The sequence below is a fragment of the Phoxinus phoxinus genome (genome assembly GCF_949152265.1).
Source record: "Phoxinus phoxinus genome assembly, chromosome: 12".
Taxonomy (NCBI): Eukaryota; Metazoa; Chordata; class Actinopteri; order Cypriniformes; family Leuciscidae; genus Phoxinus; species Phoxinus phoxinus.
This window is the reverse complement of record NC_136887.1, coordinates 9,790,364-9,814,379: the sequence shown is the minus strand read 5'-3', so window position 1 is coordinate 9,814,379 and position 24,016 is coordinate 9,790,364. Positions and strand designations below refer to the sequence as shown.

Sequence of the window (24,016 nt, the reverse complement as noted above, 5' to 3'; positions counted from 1 at the left end):
TCCATCTGCAAGGCTTTATTAAGAATCGTCGACAGGCAGGAATAATCACCAGAAAACAGGAACAACGTAGGTAATCCAGGACACAGTTCTATAGAGAGCCTAAGTCCCTCCCCTTCCGGTCGACCACCATGGGACCTTATTTCGGAAAAATATTGTATGGTAGTCAATGGCGAGAGACAACAAATATTTTGATCTCGTTTGAATTGTGCCCTGATTTACACATATGATGTTTGTCAATTTAAAAGATACATTTTAAAGTCAAGAAAGTCGCAGTTTGATGTAAAACTGTTGAGCTGTAAGACTGTGAAAATACGTAATTACAAAGACTACAAACCCAGAAGGCGCACATGCGACGTCATACCTTTTCTCTCAATGAATGAAGCTAACTTTACTGAAGCTAACGTCTGTCATTTTTTCTATAGTCTTACATTATAATCGTAACGTTACGCCGTCATGCCTGACTCGTGTTTTGAGCCAGAATACACACATACGAGCAACGGATCTTGTGACGTAGGCTACATAGTGTGAGACGAGAGATGTAGTTCATCGAGCGATTTTCACATACAACTAAACGTTACTCTTCTGTTTTATGACAAACTGCGACTTTCTTGACTTTCATATTTACCTTTTAAATTGACAAACATCATATGTGTAGTTCAGGGGACAGTTCAGACGGAATAAAAAGATAAGTTATCTCTCGCCATTTTTATCTCCATAAAGTTATCTATCTCCATACATATTTTTTCCGAAATAAGGTCCCATGAGCCGGAAGCGGAGGGGCGGGACTTAGGCTCTCTATAGACAGGCAATGGTCGCAATGGCAGGTAGCAGGAATCGTCAACGGGGTACACAGTCTAGAGTCATACACAGAAAATCCAACACAGAGATAAACGCTCAGAATTACGACCATAGGGAACGATAAGACTTTGCAATGAACAAGAGAAAGTCCGCGCCTTATAAAGGCGATAACTAATGGGATGATGATCCACAGCTGGGACGGAAAAGTACTGGGTCCGTGTGAGAAAAGAGTCCGGGCGGAACTAATATTCGGGTGATGGTTCCCGCTGTGTTCGGTCGGAAAGGGCCACAGAGGCGCTATTAGTGACACATGCCTTGGTTACTGGGTTATTGTGTTTTAATTATGTAAAATGAGTTAGAAGCTAGAGAAATGGTATGATGAGACGTTTTAATTACAAAACTGTATTAATTATAGGGCTGGATCTCAAAAATGTTTAAATAGATTATTTTTCAGATTAATTTTTTTTTCTTCTGGTTAATCTATTGTTTATTTTCTGAATAGTCAATTTACTAATAAATAATAACCAATCATTTATCAATAAATAATAACTGTAACTAGTCCATATATGAACTTTTACCATATGATATTTATTTATTTTTATTTAATTAAACAGGAAGGTCCCATTGAGATACAATATCTCTTCTACCAGCGAGTCCTGGTCAAGATGGGCAGCACAATACAAAAATGACAAAGTAGTACACAACACAACATAAAAAACAATACAAATACAAATCCTTATCAACTATTAAAACATTTACACCGTTCTATAAAAACAGACTTTAAAGGAGTCATAACCTAGTATTACCTTGGATACCCACGCTCTATTATAGTCTTTCAGGCCCTTCTAAAAAAGAAAAGTGGAAAAAAATAAATAAACACAGAGCTCCTCTGACCCTTATTTCTGAAGGCATTATTGTCTCGCGAGATCTGATGCGATATTTTGGCTGTCGTGGACGGTTATTTTAATAATATAAATGAGGTGCGCGTTGATTGGTGGCAGGAAGGAGGGGGGTTGACACCGCAGGTAACTTCAGCATATCATTCCAAAATGACATCATGGCGCAAGTTGTGAATGAACCCGACCTGGCCGCGACCTACGGAATTCAACCGTATATGCACGAGCCAGACTCTGAACCTGAGCTGGAAAGGGAAGATGTAGAGTCGATGGAAGGACGTCTACATCAAGATGTCTCTGAATGGTAAAGACAATCATTTTGACTGAGACATACATTATACCTTTTATTTAATGTAGATTACATTAACGGAGATGCTTGGTCCGTTTTTGGGAGAGAAAACACATTTAAGTTACATGTTGATTCTGGCAGTCAACAACAGAGCAACTCGCGTGTACACTAGGTTTCTGCATCTTTCGTGACTGAATATGAGGCGGAGAGGGGAAGGGCGGGCTTCCTGCAGCATATCTGCGGTGTCCATATATGGTATATCCGGCCCCGTCTTGACGTCAAGTCGGGGCAGAAATTAAAATCTCGTATTTGAGTGCACGTGCACGTGGGCTGGTTTACGAACCCAGGGGGTAAACAAACGCTTCACTTTTAAATATCGGCTTCCCGGCCAGTGTATAATCGTTAGGCAATCATAACATACATTGATTCTCGTGGAAAAGTGAAAATTACAGGTCATGACTCCTTTAAGATGTTTTTAAACAAAGTGAGAGATGGTACATCATGTGTAATATACATTGAAGCTCATTCCATGCATAAGTCAAGTCAAATCAGGTACCTTTATTTATATAGCACTTTTTACAATACAGATTGTATCTTGATATTGTGACAGAAACTTTTAACTCTCTCTTTTCCAGTGCTCTAGACACAGTTTCTCCGTTGCGAAAATTATGTTGGCATTAGTGGAAAGGCATTAGAATGGTTTAAAACATACTTATCTAAATGAAGAGATGTCTTATCGATCAAAAGTTCAGTATGGCGTACCACAAGGCTCAGTACTAGGACTGTTGCTTGCATTGCTGTTCACTCTGTAAATGCTACCCTTAGGAGATATCATTAGGAAGCATGGCATTAGTTTTCACTGTTATGCTGATGATACCCAGCTCTATATTTCTTCACGCTCTATATTTCTTCACGCCCTGACGAAACTTACCAATTCACAAAATTAACGGAATGCATAGCTGGTATAAAATACTGGATGACTAGCAACTTCCTACTTCTTAATTCTGAAAAAAAAAAAAAAACAGAGATTCTAATTATTGGAAAAAAAACGTCCGAGGACGAGGACTTGACAGAGCAGCCATCAAGTGTTAGACATTCTAGGTTATTACGTAAGGAAGTTTTTTTTCTCTCCAATAATTTGTATGGTCGGGAAAAGCCTGCAGTTACACATGGTAATTTTGTATGTTCTGTAGCATTACATGTATGTAACATAAAACAAAGTGTATCAAGATTGTACTTAAGTGCACTTCATGTGTATCTACATATCTTATCCATCTTAATTAACTCACTAGTTCACAGCTTAAATACCTGCAGTAGCTTCTTAATTACATTAAAATGACAGAATATTACATGGGTATAAGCTACGTAAAATGAAGTGTATCAAGATTGTACTTAAGTGTACTTCATGTATATCTACTTACCTTATCGATATGCACCTTAGTTTGAATGAACTCACTAGTTCACAGCTTAAATACATGCAGTAGCTTCCTAATTATATTGCAATTACATAATATTACACAGGGATATTAATATTACACATTGCTTCAGCTAAGTTTTCATGGACGGTGATATTATCGGTTTCGGACCCGGCAACTGCAGTGTTACTCTCCGGCTGAGACGGGGCTAACTTGTGTGCCTAAAGCACAGGATGTTTCTCTGCCCGGTTATCTGCTGTGCTGTCATCCTCGCATGACGCTCAGAGCGCTGTTTGCCCTGTCAGGGTTTTGCGGATATATGTGAATTGTGCGGCCGCCTTCCTTTAGTCAGGCCAGCTTTTCGCGTGCTTTGGTTGCTGTACTAAGGGAAAGACGTCAACTGTCTCAAAACAGAGACTTTCTCTCTGGATTGTGGACGCTGTCGTGCTGGCTTACGCGTGCCAGTGGAATGTTGTCCCCCCTAACATGTGAGCTTATTCGACGAGGGCTGTTGCCTCTTCGTGGGCCTGGTCTAGGGGTATGTCTTCCAGGATTTATGTCTCGTTCCCGCCTCTCAGGGAACTGAGGTTACGATAGTAACCGGAGACGTTCCCGTTATCTCATGGATCTGAGGTTATGTAAGGAACCGGAGCGTTGTGTTCTTACATTTACATTTATTCATTTAGCAGACGCTTTTATCCAAAGCGACTTACAAATGAGAAACAATAGAAGCAATTAAACTAGCAGTAGGACAACAGTATGTAAGTGCTATGACCCTTCACAGTACAATCCAACAGAATTTTTTTTTTTTAGCACTGTAAACTGTTTTAAACATTTGTTTACTTAATACATCTAGTTTATTCTTCAAAAGTACTGTATTGTTATTGTTGTATTATAAAAAAGTTATTTTTATTATACTGTTATATAGTATACAATTGTTATTAGCCATATAAAGCTTGAGATCATTTAATAACAGTCAGAAAATATATATATTTATTTTTAAATGGAATTTTTACCTTAATACAAAATACAAAAAAAGCTTGCATATGTGTTTTTTGTCTTGTCATATACTTTGATACACCAGCCTTTTGTGGCCCATAAAGTATTATGTAGTGAGAATATGGAGGGAAACCATGTCAATTTTATTCAGAGGCCATAACTGAGCAAAGATAGCAAGTTGGTGCGGTTATTATTTATTGTCACAATGTCTGGGTGATGTTCCCTGAGTAGCCACTAGAGGTCCTCTTCCCCCACGGTGTCATTCACTCATGCACTACAATCCCCATCACCCTTGTCGGACTCATCTTTGATTGCGCTCAGTTGTTCCCACTCACCTTGTTAAGTGTCTGTCTGTTTTAGTCACTGGTCTGGAGTCCTTGTATTGTGTCACCCGCATCTCTGAGTCTGTCTTGATTTGTTTATTTTTGTTTCTTGTTTTGGACTGATTTAAATGGATTATGACCGTTTGCCTGTTTGTGGATATGATTACGGATTACCCAAAATAAAGCTGCACTTGGAATTCACCCTTTCGTGTGCGTGCTGTGCCGTGACAGAAGGACTCCAGCCAATGAAGAAATCCAGCAGCACAGGTATTCGTCCCCGAACAGCCCGATCTGACATATTCACGTAAGGTGCTCGCCTGGTCGAATCCGTCCAGGCTACTCGCCTTGCCGGCTCCGCTCAAGCTGCTCGCTTTGCCGGCTTCACCCAGGCTGCTCGCCTTGTCAGCACCACCTACTCTTCACCGGGTTCCTGAATGGCAGGTTCCACCCTGGCCATCTCCACCATCTGCACTTCACCAGGTTCCTGAATGGCAGAGTCCACCCTGGCCATCTCCACCATCTGCACTTCACCGGGTTCCTGAATGGCAGGTTCCACCCTGGCCATCTCCACCATCTGCACTTCACCGGGTTCCTGAATGGCAGGTTCCACCCTGGCCATCTCCACCATCTGCACTTCACCGGGTTCCTGAATGGCAGAGTCCACCCTGGCCATCTGCACAATCTGCACTTCACCGAATTCCTGAATGGCAGGTTCCACCCTGGCCATCTGCACAACCGGCACTTCACCGGTCCCCTGAGTGGCAGGTTCCACCCTGGCCATCTGCACAACCGGCACTTCACCGGTCCCCTAAGTGGCAGGTTCCACCCTGGCCATCTGCACAACCGGCACTTCACCGGTCCCCTTAGTGGCAGGTTCCACCCTGGCCATCTGCACAACCGGCACTTCACCTGTCCCCTGAGTGGCAGGTTCCACCCTGGCCATCTGCACAACCGGCACTTCACCGGTCCCCTGAGTGGCAGGTTCCACCCTGGCCATCTGCACAACCGGCACTTCACCGGTCCCCTGAGTGGCAGGTTCCACCCTGGCCATCTGCACAACCTGCACTTCATCGGTTTCCTGAATGGCAGGTGACACCCTGGTCAACTGCACGACTTGCACCTTCCTGGGTTCCTGAATGGCGGAATCCGCCCCATTCGCCTGCTCCACCTGCTCCACCCTGGCCTGCTGTCTTGCCGCAGTTTCCAGACCTTCCACTCCATGGTTCTGTAATTTTTATTGAGGGGGCAAAATACTATGGATCAGGATGGGAGACTCCTGGGAAATCCAGGTTGCTGCTGGTAGGGGTGTTAGTGAGGCCAGTAGGGGGCTGTCTCCTCTCCACCAGTAAGCTGGTGTGTGGTGGGCGTTCTGGCACAATATGGCTGCCGTCGCATCATCCAAGTGGATGCTGCACATTGGTGGTGGTTGAGGAGATTCCCCTTCTATGTAAAGCGCTTTGAGGTCTCAGAAAAAGCTATATAAATGTAACAAATTATTATTAATTATTAAATTATTATTATTATTAATTGTATTATTATTATCTACAGTAGATTTAGTCGACTAAAATCTAATGGGTTTAGATAAATTGTAAGGCATTAATTTAGAATTTCTCTGAAATGTCCTAACCCACTTCTGGAGAAAACCTCTATTAACCTGTTAATATGAATGATTTTAAAGTTTGAACATGCAATACAGACACAAATGTACCTGCTGTGACATAAAAAAAATATTTTTTTGAAGGAAAGATAAAAATAGAATAATTCATAGAAAGATATTCATAGAATATACAAACATTCTATGAAAGTCTTCTTGCATTCTTTATAACAACTTGCATACACCACCATTCTTTATTCGTTCAAGGAGACATATTTATTTGTTTAAATACAATTAATCTTATTAAAGCTATAAAAGAGCAGTGAATGCTTTTCTCTTTTTCTTTTGTTTGATTGATTAATATTAAGGGCACAGACTGTATTAGGTTTATGACACACTGTCACTTTAAGACCGAATGTGCACAGATCCAATTGCACTGAGGCAGGCCTGATATTCTTACAACTGTTTACATTCTGTAAAGGCATAACCGACTGTGTTTACGTGAATACTCTCCAAAACAGACATTTAGACATAATGTTGTGTGTATTTGTCCGTTCAGACGCGAAAGAGAGCTTAATTCAGGACTTAGGCGCTGTATAGCTCTCAATGTGCATGGCTGTACGCTTCTGATGTGTGCGCACAGAAAGATCTCTTTTGCATAGTCACTCATATTCAGATCTATCCATATGTCTGCTCTTCTCTTTCTCCTAGACGTTTCCATTTTTGGACGTTTTATGAGACATGTAACGTGCTGATCTACCCAACGGGATATGAGTTGGCATGCACTTGATGCAATTCAAATGTGCACATCTACCACAAACTCAGGACATCAGTTCTGACTGGATCTCTTCCCAAATCGTCCCTCCCTAACATTTTTACCTAGTTTTTATTAGTTGACGAAAATATTTGTCATAGTTTTTGTCATTCTAAATTGTTTTTATTTAATTATAGTCTCATTTTCGTCTGTGGAAAGATGTCGATGATGAAAATTATTCGTCAACGAAATTAATAGTTTGATACATTTTAACATGATTTTTCTCATGTAGTAGTGATTTCTCACCAATTTTTTGTTCATGTTGATAATTTAGAGTCCTATGATACAGTAGGATTTATAAGGTTAAGAGGACAAAACATATGTTTCACTTTTTGTTTCTCTTTTAAAAATTACATTGTTTTTTGAGGTCAGAAAAGTAATAAAATTGTTAGAAGAATGTTGTCTGTGATATATATTTTCACTGTAAAAAAACCCAGAAAAACAAAAGTCACAAATATTGCTGCAAAGTTTGATAATTGTCATAGGACAAAAATCAGAAAAAAATCCTGTAGGGACTGGCAAACATGAGGTTGTCATGGCTCCTTAGAGCAGCAGGAGTACATATGTCTTGGTGATAGATCTTATCTATTGTCTATTAATGCAGCATCATGTTTTATGTACTCATAGCACCAGAAAGTGATCTAGGAGCTTTATACAGTTTTATTTTTATTTTTTATTTTTTACAGCGGAATCCGTTGAAAACACAGTAAGATTACCCCTAACAGGCTCACTTTCATACCGTCTTGTGATCACCGTTTCGCCCCTTCGCTTCCAACCACCCTGCCTCCTTGTTGTCTCTTGCTTCTGTACTTTATATATATAAAAAAAACTACCTTTGGTCTTTTCCCATTTGTCCTTGCCATAACTTATTGACTTCTGTTTTAATGACACTTTTCATTGTGTCACAGACCATTGCAGGTCTGACTTAAAGGGGTCATATAATTCCATTTTTGTACAAGTTAATATGATTCTTTTGGGTCTAAATGAAAAGTTTGCAATATACTTTAATAAAAAATTCTCATTAGTATTGTAAGAAAACACTAATTTTACCTGGTCAAAAACAGCTTTGTTTTCAGCACGCCATTTATGTGCATGTGTCTTTAAATTATAATAAGCTTAGCTCACCCCGCCCCTCTGTTCTGTGGGGCGTTTTGACACAACACACATGGAGTGATGCCTTGACAACAGTTGAGGGTATAATTTGGAGAAAGAATGGCAGCGGGAGTCTCTGAGGACACATCTGTGCAACCGTATCACTTTGAACCGGAGTCGGACCCAGAACAAGATGACGGCCCGAAGAAATTCGACAATTAAGGCTCGAACAGGACGTTTCTGAATGGTTGGTTAACGTAATGTCACTTTGATCTATCTTTGTATGTACTGGCAGGGTAGAGTAGTGAGATACAAACGCTATGTTTACTGAAGTATATGTTAGTTCATTGACAGATTGATGTTACAGCTACTGGTCATGAACTTTTTTTCGTAAATGTAGGCTTGTCAGTGATGATTAAAACTTTACACTCACTTCTTCTGGAGGTGCAGCAGGAACACGAATATTTAACCTCTTATTAAGAAACCACAATTAGATCCAAATAACCTAGCAAATTACAGACCCATTTCAAATCTTCCATTTATGTCTAAAATACTAGAAAAAGTTGTGTCCGCTCAACTGTGCTCTTTCTTGCAAGAAAACGATATCTATGAAAAGTTTCAGTCTGGATTCAGGCCACAACATAGCACAGAAACTGCGCTGGTTAAAATTACAAATGATTTACTTTTAGCTTCTGACCAAGGCTGTATCTCAATACTAGTTTTACTCGATCTTAGTGCTGCGTTTGACACTATAGATCATACAATACTCTTAGATCGACTTCAAAATTACACTGGTGTTCAGGGACAGGCATTAAGCTGGTTTAGATCGTACCTATCAGACCGTTACCATTTTGTCCATTTAAATGGGGAAAAATCAAAGATAACGTCAGTAAATTATGGAGTGCCGCAGGGATCTGTATTAGGCCCCCTGCTATTCTCAATTTATATGCTGCCACTTGGTAATATTATAAGAAAACATGGAATAAGTTTCCACTGTTATGCTGATGACACTCAATTATATATTTCATCAAGACCAGATGATAACACTAAATTATCTAAAATGACAGAGTGTGTTAAAGATATAAAATATTGGATGACGTGTAATTTTCTTCTATTAAATTCAGATAAAACGGAGGTATTACTGATTGGTCCAAAAAACTGCCCACAAAACCTCTTACAATACAACCTTAATCTAGATGGATGTCCTGTTACTTTATCCTCTACAGTAAAATACCTGGGTGTTATACTAGACCGCAACTTGTCTTTTGAAAATCATATTTCAAATATCACAAGAACAGCCTTTTTCCACCTTAGAAACATTGCTAAGCTACGTAATATGCTATCAGTTTCTGATGCAGAAAAGTTAGTTCATGCATTCATGACCTCGAGACTAGATTACTGTGATGCTTTATTAGCTGGTTGTCCTGCATCCTCCGTAAACAAGCTACAGTTAGTCCAAAATGCAGCTGCTAGAGTTCTTACTAGGTCAAGAAAATATGATCATATAACACCAATTTTATCATCTCTACACTGGTTACCTATTAAGTTCCGTATCAATTACAAAGTATTGTTACTGACCTATAAAGCCCTAAATGGTTTAGCTCCTGTGTATTTAAGAGATCTTCTATCGACATATAATCCATCGCGCTCTTTAAGATCGCTAAATTCGAGGCTTCTGGACGTACCTAGGATAACTAAGTCCACTAAAGGAGGGAGGGCGTTTTCACATCTAGCTCCTAAACTCTGGAATAGCCTTCCTGATATTGTCCGAGGTTCAGACTCGCTCTCCCAGTTTAAAACTAGATTAAAGACGCATCTCTTTAGCCAAGCATTCACATGATGCATCTCATACCTTTTATACTACAGTTAAATCAATCAAATGCATTCATATTATGAACAGCAGCTACGCTAATTATTTTCCATCTGCCTTTTTTGTTGTTATCTCGGGACGCCTGTCCCGAGATAACTCAAATAGAGTTCGTCAGCTTTTTTTAAATTTTATGATTAACTAACTATTTTTGTATGTATATTTTTGAAATGCATTTTCTGTAAAGCTGCTTTGAAACAATATGTATTGTGAAAAGCGCTATACAAATAAACTTGAATTGAATTGAATTGAATATTTGATACCGATAATTTTTTTCAGGAGCAGCTTCAAAACTAGCTTTATAACATTACTTACCCTCGTTTATAAAGCAGTCTGGTGAGAAATGATTTGCACAAACATGAAAGCATTGACGTTGATCGCGAGGATATTCCCTTCGAAAACAAAACTCAGCCACTGTTCTTCAGCGGTTCGAATTGAGGAAAATCAAAATGACTGCTGTGTTCGTTATACACCCAAGAACAGAACACCACAATCGCTTAGACGCCATTCTGCTCCAGCGTATCAACAATGGCAGACTATGATGATAGCTCGCTCAGGGCGGGTCTGTGTTGAAACGCTACTGTCAATTAACAATCGTGGGAGGGGCGTCCGACCGTGTGACGTCACACGGTCAGACAGCTCGATTTGAGACAGGGGAAACCATAAAATTAGATAAAAAATAAAACCCACTGGATGGATTTTTATCATTATATGATGGTTGTGTACAGGCACTGCCAACACACATTTCAGTACATTCAACTTGTAAAAGTGCATGTACCATTATATGACCCCTTTAAGAGTCTTTTTAGCCATACGATCAACTGCTTCATTACCCTATAATTCAACATGAGATGGGACCCACATAAAACACACTGTAATATTAAGATTTTGTAATCTATACAGACTATGAAAGATTTCATAAATCAAGTCAGGCCTACAAACAGATTTGCAATTTGCAATACTTATTAACGATGCCATTGAGTCTGAACAGATGATATATTGGTTAGGCCCAACCTCCTCTATCCACGTGAGTGCAAGTAAAATAGCTAAAAGTTCCACAATGTAAACTGCTAAATGGTCTGATGTTCTTTTTAATATTGATTTCTGAAAATGTGTTATATATACTGCTGCTCCCGTCTTTCCTGTATTTGGATCTTTTGAGCCGTCAGTAAACATTTTAATACTATTATTATACTTATACATATTGTTTTACCAGATCGTTCATCCCACCATATTCCTTGCATTGTTTTGATATCTTTGCGATTTCAGGATCCACAGCTGGTAATGGAAATATCCAAGGAGGAATAGCAGGTAGCGCCACTGTACAGCTGTGAGTTAATTTAACTAGTCCCAGTTTCTCGGCTTAACCTCTTCAAACAGAGATTCTCACAATTCTAAAGACAACTAAACAAAATAACATGTAATTTACTAGAGGTTCTGACAATTTTTTTTATTCCTGCAGTCGATTTAAATTTTGAATGAATTAATGATTCAATGACTTATTCTGCTCTTGTGTTTGCATCCCTTCTAATGAATTTAAGGGTTGCATTCTCCCCCTTGGAAGTATTGGTAATATCGAAGGGCGTAGATAATACACTCCCTTTGGTAAGCTACTCGATTAAGGCTTTGTCAAACTGCTGACATGGCTAAGCATTTCTTTAGAACTGTGCTTGGGCCTTAGGCTTACGCCATCACTGCAAGGGAAGGAGGAAGGCTGTAAAGGCCGGGAATGTCCTTGCTATATAGAGCATAAAAACTTAGGGTAACACTTTAGAATAATGGTCCGTAGTTAACAAGTAGCTATCCTGGAAGTAATAGGTAGTACTGCATTAACACCGAACTTAATACTATTAACTAATATGGAAGCAATATTAACTAAGCAGTAAGTAATAGCTAATTTAGTACAAAGGTAGTTCCTTGGTAGGTATTTGATTATTACTAAAGAAATATATCCTCATTGAGAACTACTTGTGAACTAAGAAAGAATAACCAATTAATTACTAATCACAAAAGTAACATGTCTAAAAAGTGAACAATTGTGTGTTTTTTTACTTTTAACATGGTCATAACATTTCAGAAGCTTGTGCCTCTAATTGGTTCTTTGTGGAAACCAGTTTATGAATATTATACCCCCCCCAAATACATTAGCTACAGGTTGAGATTGTGACTACTACCCTTACCGATTAACGTATGTTCTCTGTTTAATTCAAACTTAAACATGATAACTAATAATGATAATTTGTTTAAAATTTTAAATAATTAAGTGAAGCTGACACTCTCATGATTGGATTAGTTCACTATTATGAGCTCTATTGAGTGTCAGTTCAATATGTCTCAGACTCCAAAGACCTACCTTTATGTTACAGTAGCCGCCTGAGGAGGACTTCTCTTTAGGATATGAATATAAACATTTATTTTCTCTTGTCAAAAACAATTTGCATCCTTAATGAAGAAATTGGCTGCATTTAAGTTGCGATAAGCGCAAAACCACATCTTCCAGATTACAATATTAGTTTGAATATTACTAGTGCCTCACAGAAATGTATGCCTGTACAGAGTATGTGTCAAATATAAAATTAAATAACTTGTATTACTTGTGAAAAACATGTTAACTCCTCAGTAATTACTCAAGCGTTACCTTGTCATCCCGCAGGAACTACTAGTGATGTGACCCATTATTTTAAAGTGAAAAACATGTTAACTCCTCAGTAAGTACTCAAGCGTTACCTTGTCATCCCGCAGGAACTACTAGTGATGTGACCCATTATTTTAAAGTGAACCAATTAGAGGCACAAGCTTCTGAAATGTTATGACCATGTTAAAAGTAAAAAAACACACACAATTGTTCACTTTTTAGACATGTTACTTTTGTGATTAGTAATTAATTGGTTATTCTTTCTTAGTTCACAAGTAGTTCTCAATGAGGATATATTTCTTTAGTAATAATCAAATACCTACCAAGGAACTACCTTTGTACTAAATTAGCTATTACTTACTGCTTAGTTAATATTGCTTCCATATTAGTTAATAGTATTAAGTTCGGTGTTAATGCAGTAATACCTATTACTTCCTGGATAGCTACTTGTTAACTACGGATCATTATTCTAAAGTGTTACCAAACTTAGGTATCTTCATTATTATTGGGACGTATTGGCTTAGAGAGTGGCTCCACTAAGCAGTATATGACTGCTCAATTTATGCTATGCTCATTATGTTTGTGCATATTCACAGCTTGGTGAGGCAGGCATTCCCAATTCCATGGTTGTCAAAGTTTCACTTCGAAAGGGAACATCTAGTTTACATGTAACCCGGTTCCATGAGAAAGGGAACGAGACACTGCGTCTTGTTCCCATGCATCAGGTTTGCCTGCACATCTCCTTCAGACTAAAGATTATTGGTGTGTTTAATAGTCAAATTAAGGTCAAATAATAATAATAATAATTTGTTACATTTATGTAGTTTTTTTCAGCGCTCAAAGCCCTTTACATAGAAGGGGGGAGTCTCCTCAACCACCACCAATGTGCAGCATCCACCTAGATGATGCGATGGCAGCTATAGTGCGCCAGAACGCCCACACCAGCTTATTGGTGGGGGAGGAGACAGAGTTGATGAAGCCAATCAGTATATATGGGGATGATTAGGAGGCCATGAGGACGTACAGAGGCCAATGTGCAAATTTGGGATGCCATGATGACGTACAGAGGCCAATGTGCAAATTTGGGATGCCAGGGTTACACCACTACTCTTTCGAAGGACATCCTTCCTTAATGACCACAGATAGTCAGGACCTCGGTTTAATGCCTCATCCGAAGGACGGTGATTTTTGACAGTATAGTGTCCCCATCCACTATACTGGGGCGTTAGGACCCACACAAACCACAGGGTGAGCGCCCCCTGCAAGCCTTACTAACACCTCTTCTAGCAGCGTCCTAGTTTTCCCAGGAGGTCTCCCATCCAGGTACTAACCAGGCTCAACCCTGCTTAGCTTCAGTTGGCAACCAGCCTTGGGCCTTACCGACAATGGCAGTCCTCCCGCGGGTTAACAGGTTAAATACAGACTTGATTATTTGGAATGTTTTGGGGGAAAAAAAGTCTCATTTAATATGTCTGCTCGTAACACTCGTCTTTAATAGTTCAAATACTTTTAATTGAACAGATTTGGCAGTCCAAAATGTCCTGTGTTAACTTCAAAAGAAGTTCTGTTCACTTTGTCCATTTCCTTGGATGAGAGTTGCTCTTTTTTTGGACGTTGGGGATGCTAGATATTCAATTCAATTCAATTCAAGTTTATTTGTATAGCGCTTTTCACAATACATATTGTTTCAAAGCAGCTTTACAGAAAATGCATTTCAAAAATATACACACAAAATACAGTTAGTTAATCATAAAATTTAGGGGATAACATATTGCCGGCGTTGGGTCGTCTCTTCACAGGCGTCGAGTCGTCTCATCACAGGCGTTGGGGCATCTGAAGTCTCCATGAGAGGCTGGATACATAACTGGAGCTGACGAACTCTATTTGAGTTATCTCGGGACAGGCGTCCCGAGATAACAACAAAAAAGGCAGATGGGAAATAATTAGCGTAGCTGCTGTTCATAATATGAATGAATTTGATCTGATTTAACTGTAGTATAAAAGGTATGAGATGCATCATGTGAATGCTTGGCTAAAGGGATGCGTCTTTAATCTAGTTTTAAACTGGGAGAGCGAGTCTGAACCTCGGACAATATACGAAAAGGCTATTCCAGAGTTTATGAGCTAGATGTGAAAACGCCCTCCCTCCTTTAGTGGACTTAGATATCCTAGGTACGACCAGAAGCCTTGAATTTAGCGATCTTAAAGAGCGCGATGGATTATATGGCGATAGAAGATCTCTTAAATACACAGGAGCTAAACCATTTAGGGCTTTATAGGTCAGTAACAATACTTTGTAGTTGATACGGAACGTAATAGGTAACCAGTGTAGAGATGATAAAATTGGTGTTATATGATCATATTTTCTTGACCTAGTAAGAACTCTAGCAGCTGCATTTTGGACTAACTGTAGCTTGTTTACGGAGGATGCAGGACAACCAGCTAATAAAGCATTACAGTAATCTAGTCTCGAGGTCATGAATGCATGAACTAACTTTTCTGCATCAGAAACTGATAGCATATTACGTAGCTTAGCAATGTTTCTAAGGTGGAAAAAGGCTGTTCTTGTGACATTTGAAATATGATTTTCAAAAGACAAGTTGCGGTCTAGTATAACACCCAGATCTTTTACTGTAGAGGATAAAGTAACAGGACGTCCATCTAGATTAAGGTTGTATTGTAAGAGGTTTTGTGGGCAGTTTTTTGGACCAATCAGTAATACCTCCGTTTTATCTGAATTTAATAGAAGAAAATTACACGTCATCCAATATTTTATATCTTTAACACACTCTGTCATTTCAGATAATTTAGTGTTATCATCTGGTCGTGATGAAATATATAATTGAGTGTCATCAGCATAACATTGGAAACTTATTCCATGTTTTCTTATAATATTACCAAGTGGCAGCATATAAATTGAGAATAGCAGAGGGCCTAACACAGATCCTTGCGGCACTCCATAATTTACTGACGTTATCTTTGATTTTTCCCCATTTAAATGGACAAAATTGTAACGGTCTGATAGGTACGATCTAAACCAGCTTAATGCCTGTCCCTGAACACCAGTGTAATTTTGAAGTCGATCTAAGAGTATTTTATGATCTATAGTGTCAAACGCAGCACTAAGATCGAGTAAAACTAGTATTGAGATACAGCCTTGGTCAGAAGCTAAAAGTAAATCATTTGTAATTTTAACCAGCGCAGTTTCTGTGCTATGATGTGGCCTGAATCCTGACTGAAATTTTTCATAGATATCGTTTTCTTGCAAGAAAGAGCACAGTTGAGCGGACACAACTTTTTCTAGTATTTTAGACATAAATGGAAGATTTGAGATGGGTCTGTAGTTTGCTAGGTTATTTGGATCTAATTGTGGTTTCTTAATAAGAGGTTTTATAACTGCCAGCTTGAACGTTTTTGGAACATGTCCTAAAGATAGAGACGAGTTAATAATATTGAGAAGAGGCTCTTCCACTACAGGTAACACTTCTTTCAGTAGTTTACTGGGTATTGGATCTAATAAACATGTTGTTGGTTTAGATGCAGTAATAAGTTTATTTAGCTCTTCCTGTCCTATAGTTGTAAAGCACTGTAGTTGTTCTTGAGGGGCGATAATTGAGGCTGAATCATAAGACGCTGTCAAAGATTGTACATTTACAATTGTGTTTCTGATGCTTTCTATTTTCTCAGTGAAGAAATTCATGAAATCATTACTATTAAGATGTAACGGAATATTTTGTTCAGGTGATGTCTGTTTATTTGTTAATCTAGCCACAGTGTTAAATAAAAACCTTGGATTGTTTTGGTTATTTTCTATTAGTTTGCGGAGATGCTCAGCCCTGGCTGCTTTTAGAGCCTTTTTATAACGTGACATACTGTCTTTCCACGCGATTCTAAAGACCTCTAGATTAGTTTGTTTCCATTTGCGCTCTAAGTTACGAGTTTCTCTCTTGATAACATGCGTAGCACTGTTGTACCATGGTGCTTTAGTTTTCTCTCTAACCTTTTTTAATCTAATTGGTGCAACAGTTTCTAATGTACTAGAGAAAATGGTGCTCATACTGCTAGTCATTTCCTCTAGCTCATCTGTTAGTTTGGGTTCACTGAGGAGCGGAGATAGATCAGGTAAGCTATTCAAGAATCTATCTATAGTAGTTGGAAGGATTGTTCTGCCTGGTCGATAACGCGGCGCAACATGGCACATTTCAGCCGTACGTAGTATGCAAGTTACCATGTAATGATCAGTGACATCATCACTTTGCGGTATAATATCTATATCGGTTGGATCGGTTCCATATGATATAATTAAATCTAGAGTATGATTAAGACGATGAGTGGGACCACTAACGTTTTGCTTGACCCCAAAGGAGTTTAATAAATCTGTGAACGCAGCCCCTAACGCATCATTTGTGTTATCAACGTGTATGTTGAAATCTCCAACAATTATTGCCTTATCGACATTGACTAATAGATCTGAGAGAAAATCTGCAAACTCTTTTAGGAAATCAGCGTAAGGCCCTGGCGGTCTATATACAGTAGCCAAGGCTAGAGATAATAGGGATTTCTTTCTTACATCTGGGAGCGTAACATTTAGCACAAGTACTTCAAACGAATTAAACCTGTGGCCTGTTTTCTGAGTAACATTAAGAATATCTCTATAGATTGTTGCAACACCGCCGCCACGACCAATCAGACGGGGCTCATGCTTATAACCGTATCCTGGCGGAGTGGACTCATTAAGACCGAAATAATCATTTGGTTTAAGCCAGGTTTCAGTAAGGCAGAGTACATCGAAGCTATTATCAGTGACCATTTCATTTACAATAACCGCCTTAGGTGTAAGCGATCTAATGTTTAGAAGACCTAGCTTTAGAAATTGTTTTTGTTCACTAATATTGAGATTTTCTGGTTTAATCACAATTAGATTTTTCTTAGATCCTGCAGTAGATTTATTGTTTGGCCTCACTAAACGAGGAATAGACACAGTTTCTATATAGTGTTCTACACTGGTACTTATATCAATTAATTTGGGACAGCAAAGAATGTGATTAGGACTTTGACTTACTAGTCATATGGTGTGTAACGTCTTTGAGATGTTGTCCGACAGAACAGCCGCTCCGATTCTGCTGGGGTGCAGGCCATCAGCACCCAAAACAGATTCCAATTATTTACAAAGAGCAGTCTCTGTTCATTACAACATGACATCAACCATTCATTTAGTGCAAACAATCTACTGAACCTTTCTTGTCCTTGTCGGTACATGGGAAGCGGTCCAGACACAACGATCATAAGATATGTTAAAGTTTAAAAAGGCTTATTCTTATGTTTTCTGGTTTCTTGTAGATGAAAGATGAAGCTCGGTGGATTTATGCTCCTTCTCATCAATTCAGCGGCCTCCATCAATCTCAAATACATCTCCAAAAGGAACTCAGGTATGCCAGTTTATCCACTTAGTGTCATTTCAGGCCAAGACCATGCGCTAAAAAGTTTGATTTAAGCTTTTAGTGTTGTATTTCTGTGGTGGTTAAGTAACCTAGGTATTTGGTTCAGATTTATGGAATGATGGGCATGTACAGTAAATGCAGTATGTTGTCAAAAACATTGTTGAAAAAATACACTTTGCTTCTGAATTATGATGAACTGTTACTGTTTACAAAAAAAGCAAAGGATTGATTTGATGAAATCTCTGTTAAAGAACCCAGGTTCTCTACACGATCACATAACTCCTCCCCCCCTGCTGCATTGTGCGTGTGTTTTTGTGTGGGTGATGTGTGCGTTGAGCAATTATGTTATCAGCACCAAACGGGCATTTATGTGGGTGGTAAAAACACAGAGGCAATCTTAGCTGTCAGTTTCTCACCCAGCCTGAGATTTTAGAGTTTGGCATGTATGTTTTACTGTGCCACCAAATAAGCAGAAATGTTTCCTGTTTTTAAATATGCATGATTAACATGTGAGACACTAGTTTATAGCTATTTTTGTGTAATGCTGCTGTGTTAAAAATTAAGCAGTGGTAACTTATGATACTATCATCTTAACACCATAACTGTATTGTATGTTTAAGGATAAAGGATAATATCTGTATGAATGCATATGTGCTTTGTTCTCTCTAAAAATGTCCATAACAGCACAGGGATGATATTACTGATATTGATATGAAACTGATATTTTTCTGAGGTATGGCATTCTGACTGTGTGACCTCGAATTACCTTGACCAATGGAAATTTGCCTATGAATGACCATTTTTTTAAATAGTAGCTTCAATTGATCTCTTTATTTTTATTGAAAAAAATTATATATTTTTTTGCCAAACAGATATTTTTCTGCAAACACAGCCTGTCACAATCATTAAAACACACTGTAATTTTGATGCTCATGGTTCCTTTTTAGTGTTTTAATGGAAGGAATAATCCACATACAGAATGTGTCAGCACATTCAATTCTGTAAAAATAAAAAGGTATTCGCTCTCTGACAGTTTGTATGTCTTGAATTTGCATCTCTCACATCAATTGAATGGATCTATCATGTAGTTGTTCCTTTTACTTGCATCTGGTTCTTTGGAGAGTGTTAGGCTGTGTTTACACTTGGCATTAACATGCGACCTGTATCTGGATGTTGTCCACATACACATTGAAAAGACGAGTGTAAACGCGCTTCTGATCGGAAATTTTATCCGATCAGCGTGTCCAGTTTCGGTGGTAGTCGAGGACGCATTGTGATCGGATCTCAGTGTAATGTAAACGCAATCCAGCAATCGTGTCTCCATTCACAGGTGGACATCATATAAATCCCCGCCCAGTCTCCCCACGTGCTGTCAGAAAATAATGGCCAGATGCAGTTTAGACAATAATACAAATTATTTGAACCTTACAATAACCGTCAATATTTAAAACAGTTTATTTAGACTTGCATGATACGGTGTGTGTCCTTTTTCATTTGAATTGTGCAACATTATCTGAACGAGGCGATCGCCTGTACAATCACAGCTGTGAGTCATGAGATCTTAATGAAGAGCGTGCGCTGCTTTGTCAGAGGAATAATAGGAATAAACTTTTTATTTTTTTAATGTTTTAAATGTTGAATGTTTTTATTGTTTCAGCATGTTTATTAATCTCCCATTTCTGCTTATATAGTCATTGCATGCTAAAACCTTTAAAACCTTAAACCCCAATGATTGATGTTGTGACTTTGTTTATCAACCCAGAATATTTTTGTATGATCAACTCTGGAAATATTCCTTCATTCAAAAAACGTAATTTGATTTAAGGATGGAGATTGCACAGGAAAGTAAAGTGAGTGAGTGAAAGCAATTGGGACATTGCTTCATTTTTATAATCTTTTACTCTTAATGGTGTCGTGCTACAGACCTAATTTAAATATTAAGCTGGAAACAGAAATCCGATCGGTTATCCAGATACAGAGGCTACTTAATATGAACAAACGTAAACGCACGGTGTCCTGATTGGGTAATCGCATGTTAATGCCAAGTGTAAACGCAGCCTTAGTTTTGGACCTTAATTTTAATTTTGTGTACAGTTGTCTCGTTTGTTTTCTGTCTTTCTAGCTTTCTATCCACGATAAGGCTTAATCAATACTTCCTTCAGCTTTGCCTTGTTGTGTTTTTGATTGAAACAACAATACTTTTATATTGATTTTGGGTAATTTATGTCAGATTGAAGGGTTTAATGCACTGATAATGCACTGATAGCTTTGGTGGAAAGTGGTTGTTCTTGAAAATGTTCTTGCATATATCACAAATGGCTCAAGGGCTTATATCATGAAGCCGGTTTAGGTGACTACCCAGTCAACAATTTGATCTCACATTGATCTCACCATGAGTTTCCACGATGTGGTCACAATGTGAGGTCACATCAAGCGAACTCACTGTGTGCTCAAACTGTGAGCTTACAGGATACTCAGGATGTGGTCACAATGTGAGCTCACAGCGACCTAAAAGTGTAACCTCACAGCACACTCGCGGTGTGCTCATACTATGGTCACAATGTAAGGTGACAGTGCACTCACTGTGTGCTCATTCTGTGAGCTCACCATATGAGACCACTGTGATATCATTGTGTTAAACCCTCATTCTGTTAGACTAATGTGAGTTCAGTGTGATCTAAAATTTAGTTATATCAAAAACATCTTGTAGAAGTTCATATTTTATTTCCATCAACAATGTATTCTTGTTCAGCCTGTATTCTTCCTAATAACATCTCCCAAGGGTAGCAACTACAGGGTGAAAAGCAACGGTCTTAGTACTGAGCCTTGCGGTACTCCATAATGACATCTCTTCATTTCCTGCTACAAACTGATAACGGTCAGATAAGTATGATTTAAACCATGCTAATACAATTCCACTAATGCCAAAATAATTTTTGAGTCTATTTAAAATAATGTTGTGGTCAATAGTAAATGCAGCACTAAGATCAAGTAACACTAATTGAGAGATACAACCACGATCGGATGATAAGAGCAAATAATTTGTGATTCTAATGAGAGCTGTCTCAGTACTATGGTACGGTCTAAGTCCGGACTGAAAATTCTCGCAGATTCCATTTAATTATAAAAAGGAACACAGTTGTGAGGATACTGCCTTTTCTGGAATCTTTGACAGAAAAGGTAGATTCGAGATCGGCCTGTAATTGACTAATTCTGGAGGATCAAGTTGCGTTTTTTTAACAAGCAGTTTAATCATAGCCAGCTTAAAAGTTGTCGGTACATATCCTAATGACAAAGATGAATTAATGATATCAAGAAGAGGATCTATAACCTCTGGAAGCACTCTTTCAATAGCTTAGTCGGTATATATTATATACATGCTATCGATGATTTAACAGATTGTCAGATGATTTAACGAGTTTAGAAAATTCTTCCTCTCCTATAGCAATGAATGATTAAAATTTTTCATCATGGAGACTACAATGCACTGTCTGATGCGATACTGTAGTAGACGGTTGCATAGTTATAATTAGGGCCCAAGCCCTGAAAGGGCGCAGAGCCCTATTGTTCTTCTAAGGGTTTTTTAGGGCCCAAGCCCTGAAAGGGCGCAGAGCCCTATTGTTCTTCTAAGGGTTTTTTGTTTTTCTTCTTCTTCTTCTTTATAATAAATTTTTTTTCAAGGTTTTTGCCACTTTTGGGGGCCTTAACGTCCTCAAAAACTCTTGAAACTTTGCACACTGGTCAGAACCCGCGGCCATTAGAGCCGGACTGAAGCTGGTACCCGGGCGTGGCAGGGGGGCTCGACAGCGCCCCCTGGAACGGGGTCCGAAAACTTGGTCCATAAATCAAACACGCTTGCATGAAATAATATGAAACTCGGTACACTTATAGATCTCATCGGTTCATATATCCTTCATGCTCTGACTTTTTACCCCAGCCCAACAGGAAGTCGGCTATTTGGCGTAGTTTAAAAAACACATGCAATGGAATTTAAAATACTCCTCCTAGACGATTCAAACAATCACCACGAAACTCGGTCAGCATGAAGTCAAGACATTGAGGATGAAAAGTTGCGAGGGGATTTTTGATATCTCGAACGGTTTGGCCGTGGCGAGGAAACGAATTTATGGCGAATATTGGAAACAGGAAGTGTGTTATAACATCCTCATACATTAATTGATCTTGATGAAACTTCAGCAGTGTGTTCGCTGTAAGAGGCCGATCACATGGATGTGACTATTGTGAGTCAAAGTTATAGCGCCACCAACTGGCAGCAGGAAGTGTGTCACTTTCGAAATGCTTTGAAATCACCCTCTTATTTTTACCCGATTTGCTTCAAACTTCATCTGTATAATGTAAACACACGACAGATGTAGACCTGTGAAAGGATTATTGATATCTTTAATACTGTCGCCATGGCAACGCTTTAAACTTTTATATTCTTTTTGGATGCATTTGAGGCTCTTAACATGCTTCAAATTGCATGAAACTCAACATGCATTTGACATTTATTGTGTAATAGACATGTGCGAAGTTTCAGAAACGGGCGTGGTAAGGGGCTCAGTAGCGCCACCTTTAGTCAAAAATGGGGTATTAGTTTTACCTACAGTAACCAAACTCGGTACGTATATTCTTCTCTTCGATCCGGACAACTTTATAATTTACAGTCATTAGCTCCGACCAACAGGAAGTCAGATATTTTGGTTTGAATGTGTACTGTTTGGAGCATTTTCCCTCTGCCCCTCTGTGTGTGTGTGTGTGTGTGTGTGAGGAGGGGGGCTAGTTTAGTTTAACCATTTCTCTGCTGTGTGCAAAATCTCTGGCACTTTTGAGGGCCTTAACATGCTCGAAAACTCTTGAAATTTTGCATACAGGTCAGAACCCGCTGCCATCAGGGCCAGGCTGAAGCTGGTACCCGGGCGTGGCAGGGGGGCTCGACAGCGCCCCCTGGAATGGGATTCGAACACTTGTCCGTATATCAAACACGCTTGCATGAATTAATATGAAACTCGGTACACATATAGATTTAGTCGGGCCGGACAACTTTCCCTGGGTCAAGTTTTACGCCAGCCCAACAGGAAGTCGGCTATTACGGGTTGATTGGAGAACGCTTGCTCTCGCATTTGAAACACTTCTCCTAGAGAATTCATCCGATGACCACGAAACTCGGTCAGCATGAAGTCAAGACATGGAAGATGATAAATTGCCAGGGGATTTTTGATATCTCGAACGGTTTGGCCGTGGCGAGGAAACAAATTTATGATTAAAAAAGGATGCATAAAGTGTGTTATAACTTAGTTATAGTTTTACCTACAGTAACCAAACTCGGTACGTATATTCTTCTCTTCGATCCAGACAACTTTCTAATTTACAGTCATTAGCTCCAACCAACAGGAAGTCAGATATTGTGGTTTGAATGTGTATTTTCTCTCTCTCTGTCTCTCTGCCATTCTGTGTGTGTGTGTGTGTGTCTGTCTGTGTGGGGAGGGGAGGGGAGGGGGGATGTGTGTGTGTGTGTGTGTGTGTGTGTATGTGTGTGTGTGTGTGTGTGTGTGTGTGTGTGTGTGTGTGTGTGTGTGTGTGTGTGTGAGATTTTGGTTGGGTGACAGTTATAGGTTACAGTTTGACAAGAGTTTATAGTTTAACAAAAGCACAATGTTGTGTTTCATTGCGAGTGTACACAAATATAAGGAAACACTTTGCATTTTGAATGATGTTCTGTATGAACAAAATGACGGAGTGTGTTTTTATGTCTCCATTGTTCGATCGAGCCACACACACACACACACACACACACACACACACACACACACACACACACACACACACACACACACACACACACACACACAC

General features: G+C 39.0%; 2 protein-coding genes across 2 annotated transcripts in view; both read left to right on the top strand.

Annotated features, from left to right (window-relative positions):
• The window catches only part of il1rapl2 (interleukin 1 receptor accessory protein-like 2), a 445,540-nt gene that overhangs the window by 83,634 nt on the left and 337,890 nt on the right, over positions 1-24,016 (top strand). Inside the window, exon 2 of the mRNA XM_079630760.1 lies at positions 18,063-18,151. Within this exon, the coding sequence (XP_079486886.1) occupies positions 18,070-18,151 (82 nt within the window). The 5' untranslated portion in view covers positions 18,063-18,069. The remainder of the gene's footprint in view (positions 1-18,062; positions 18,152-24,016) is intronic.
• LOC307008133 (uncharacterized protein) overlaps positions 20,975-24,016 on the top strand; it is a 140,306-nt gene continuing 137,264 nt past the window's right edge. The window contains exon 1 of the mRNA XM_079630762.1: positions 20,975-21,041. Coding sequence (XP_079486888.1) covers positions 21,005-21,041 — 37 coding nt within the window. The 5' untranslated portion in view covers positions 20,975-21,004. The remainder of the gene's footprint in view (positions 21,042-24,016) is intronic.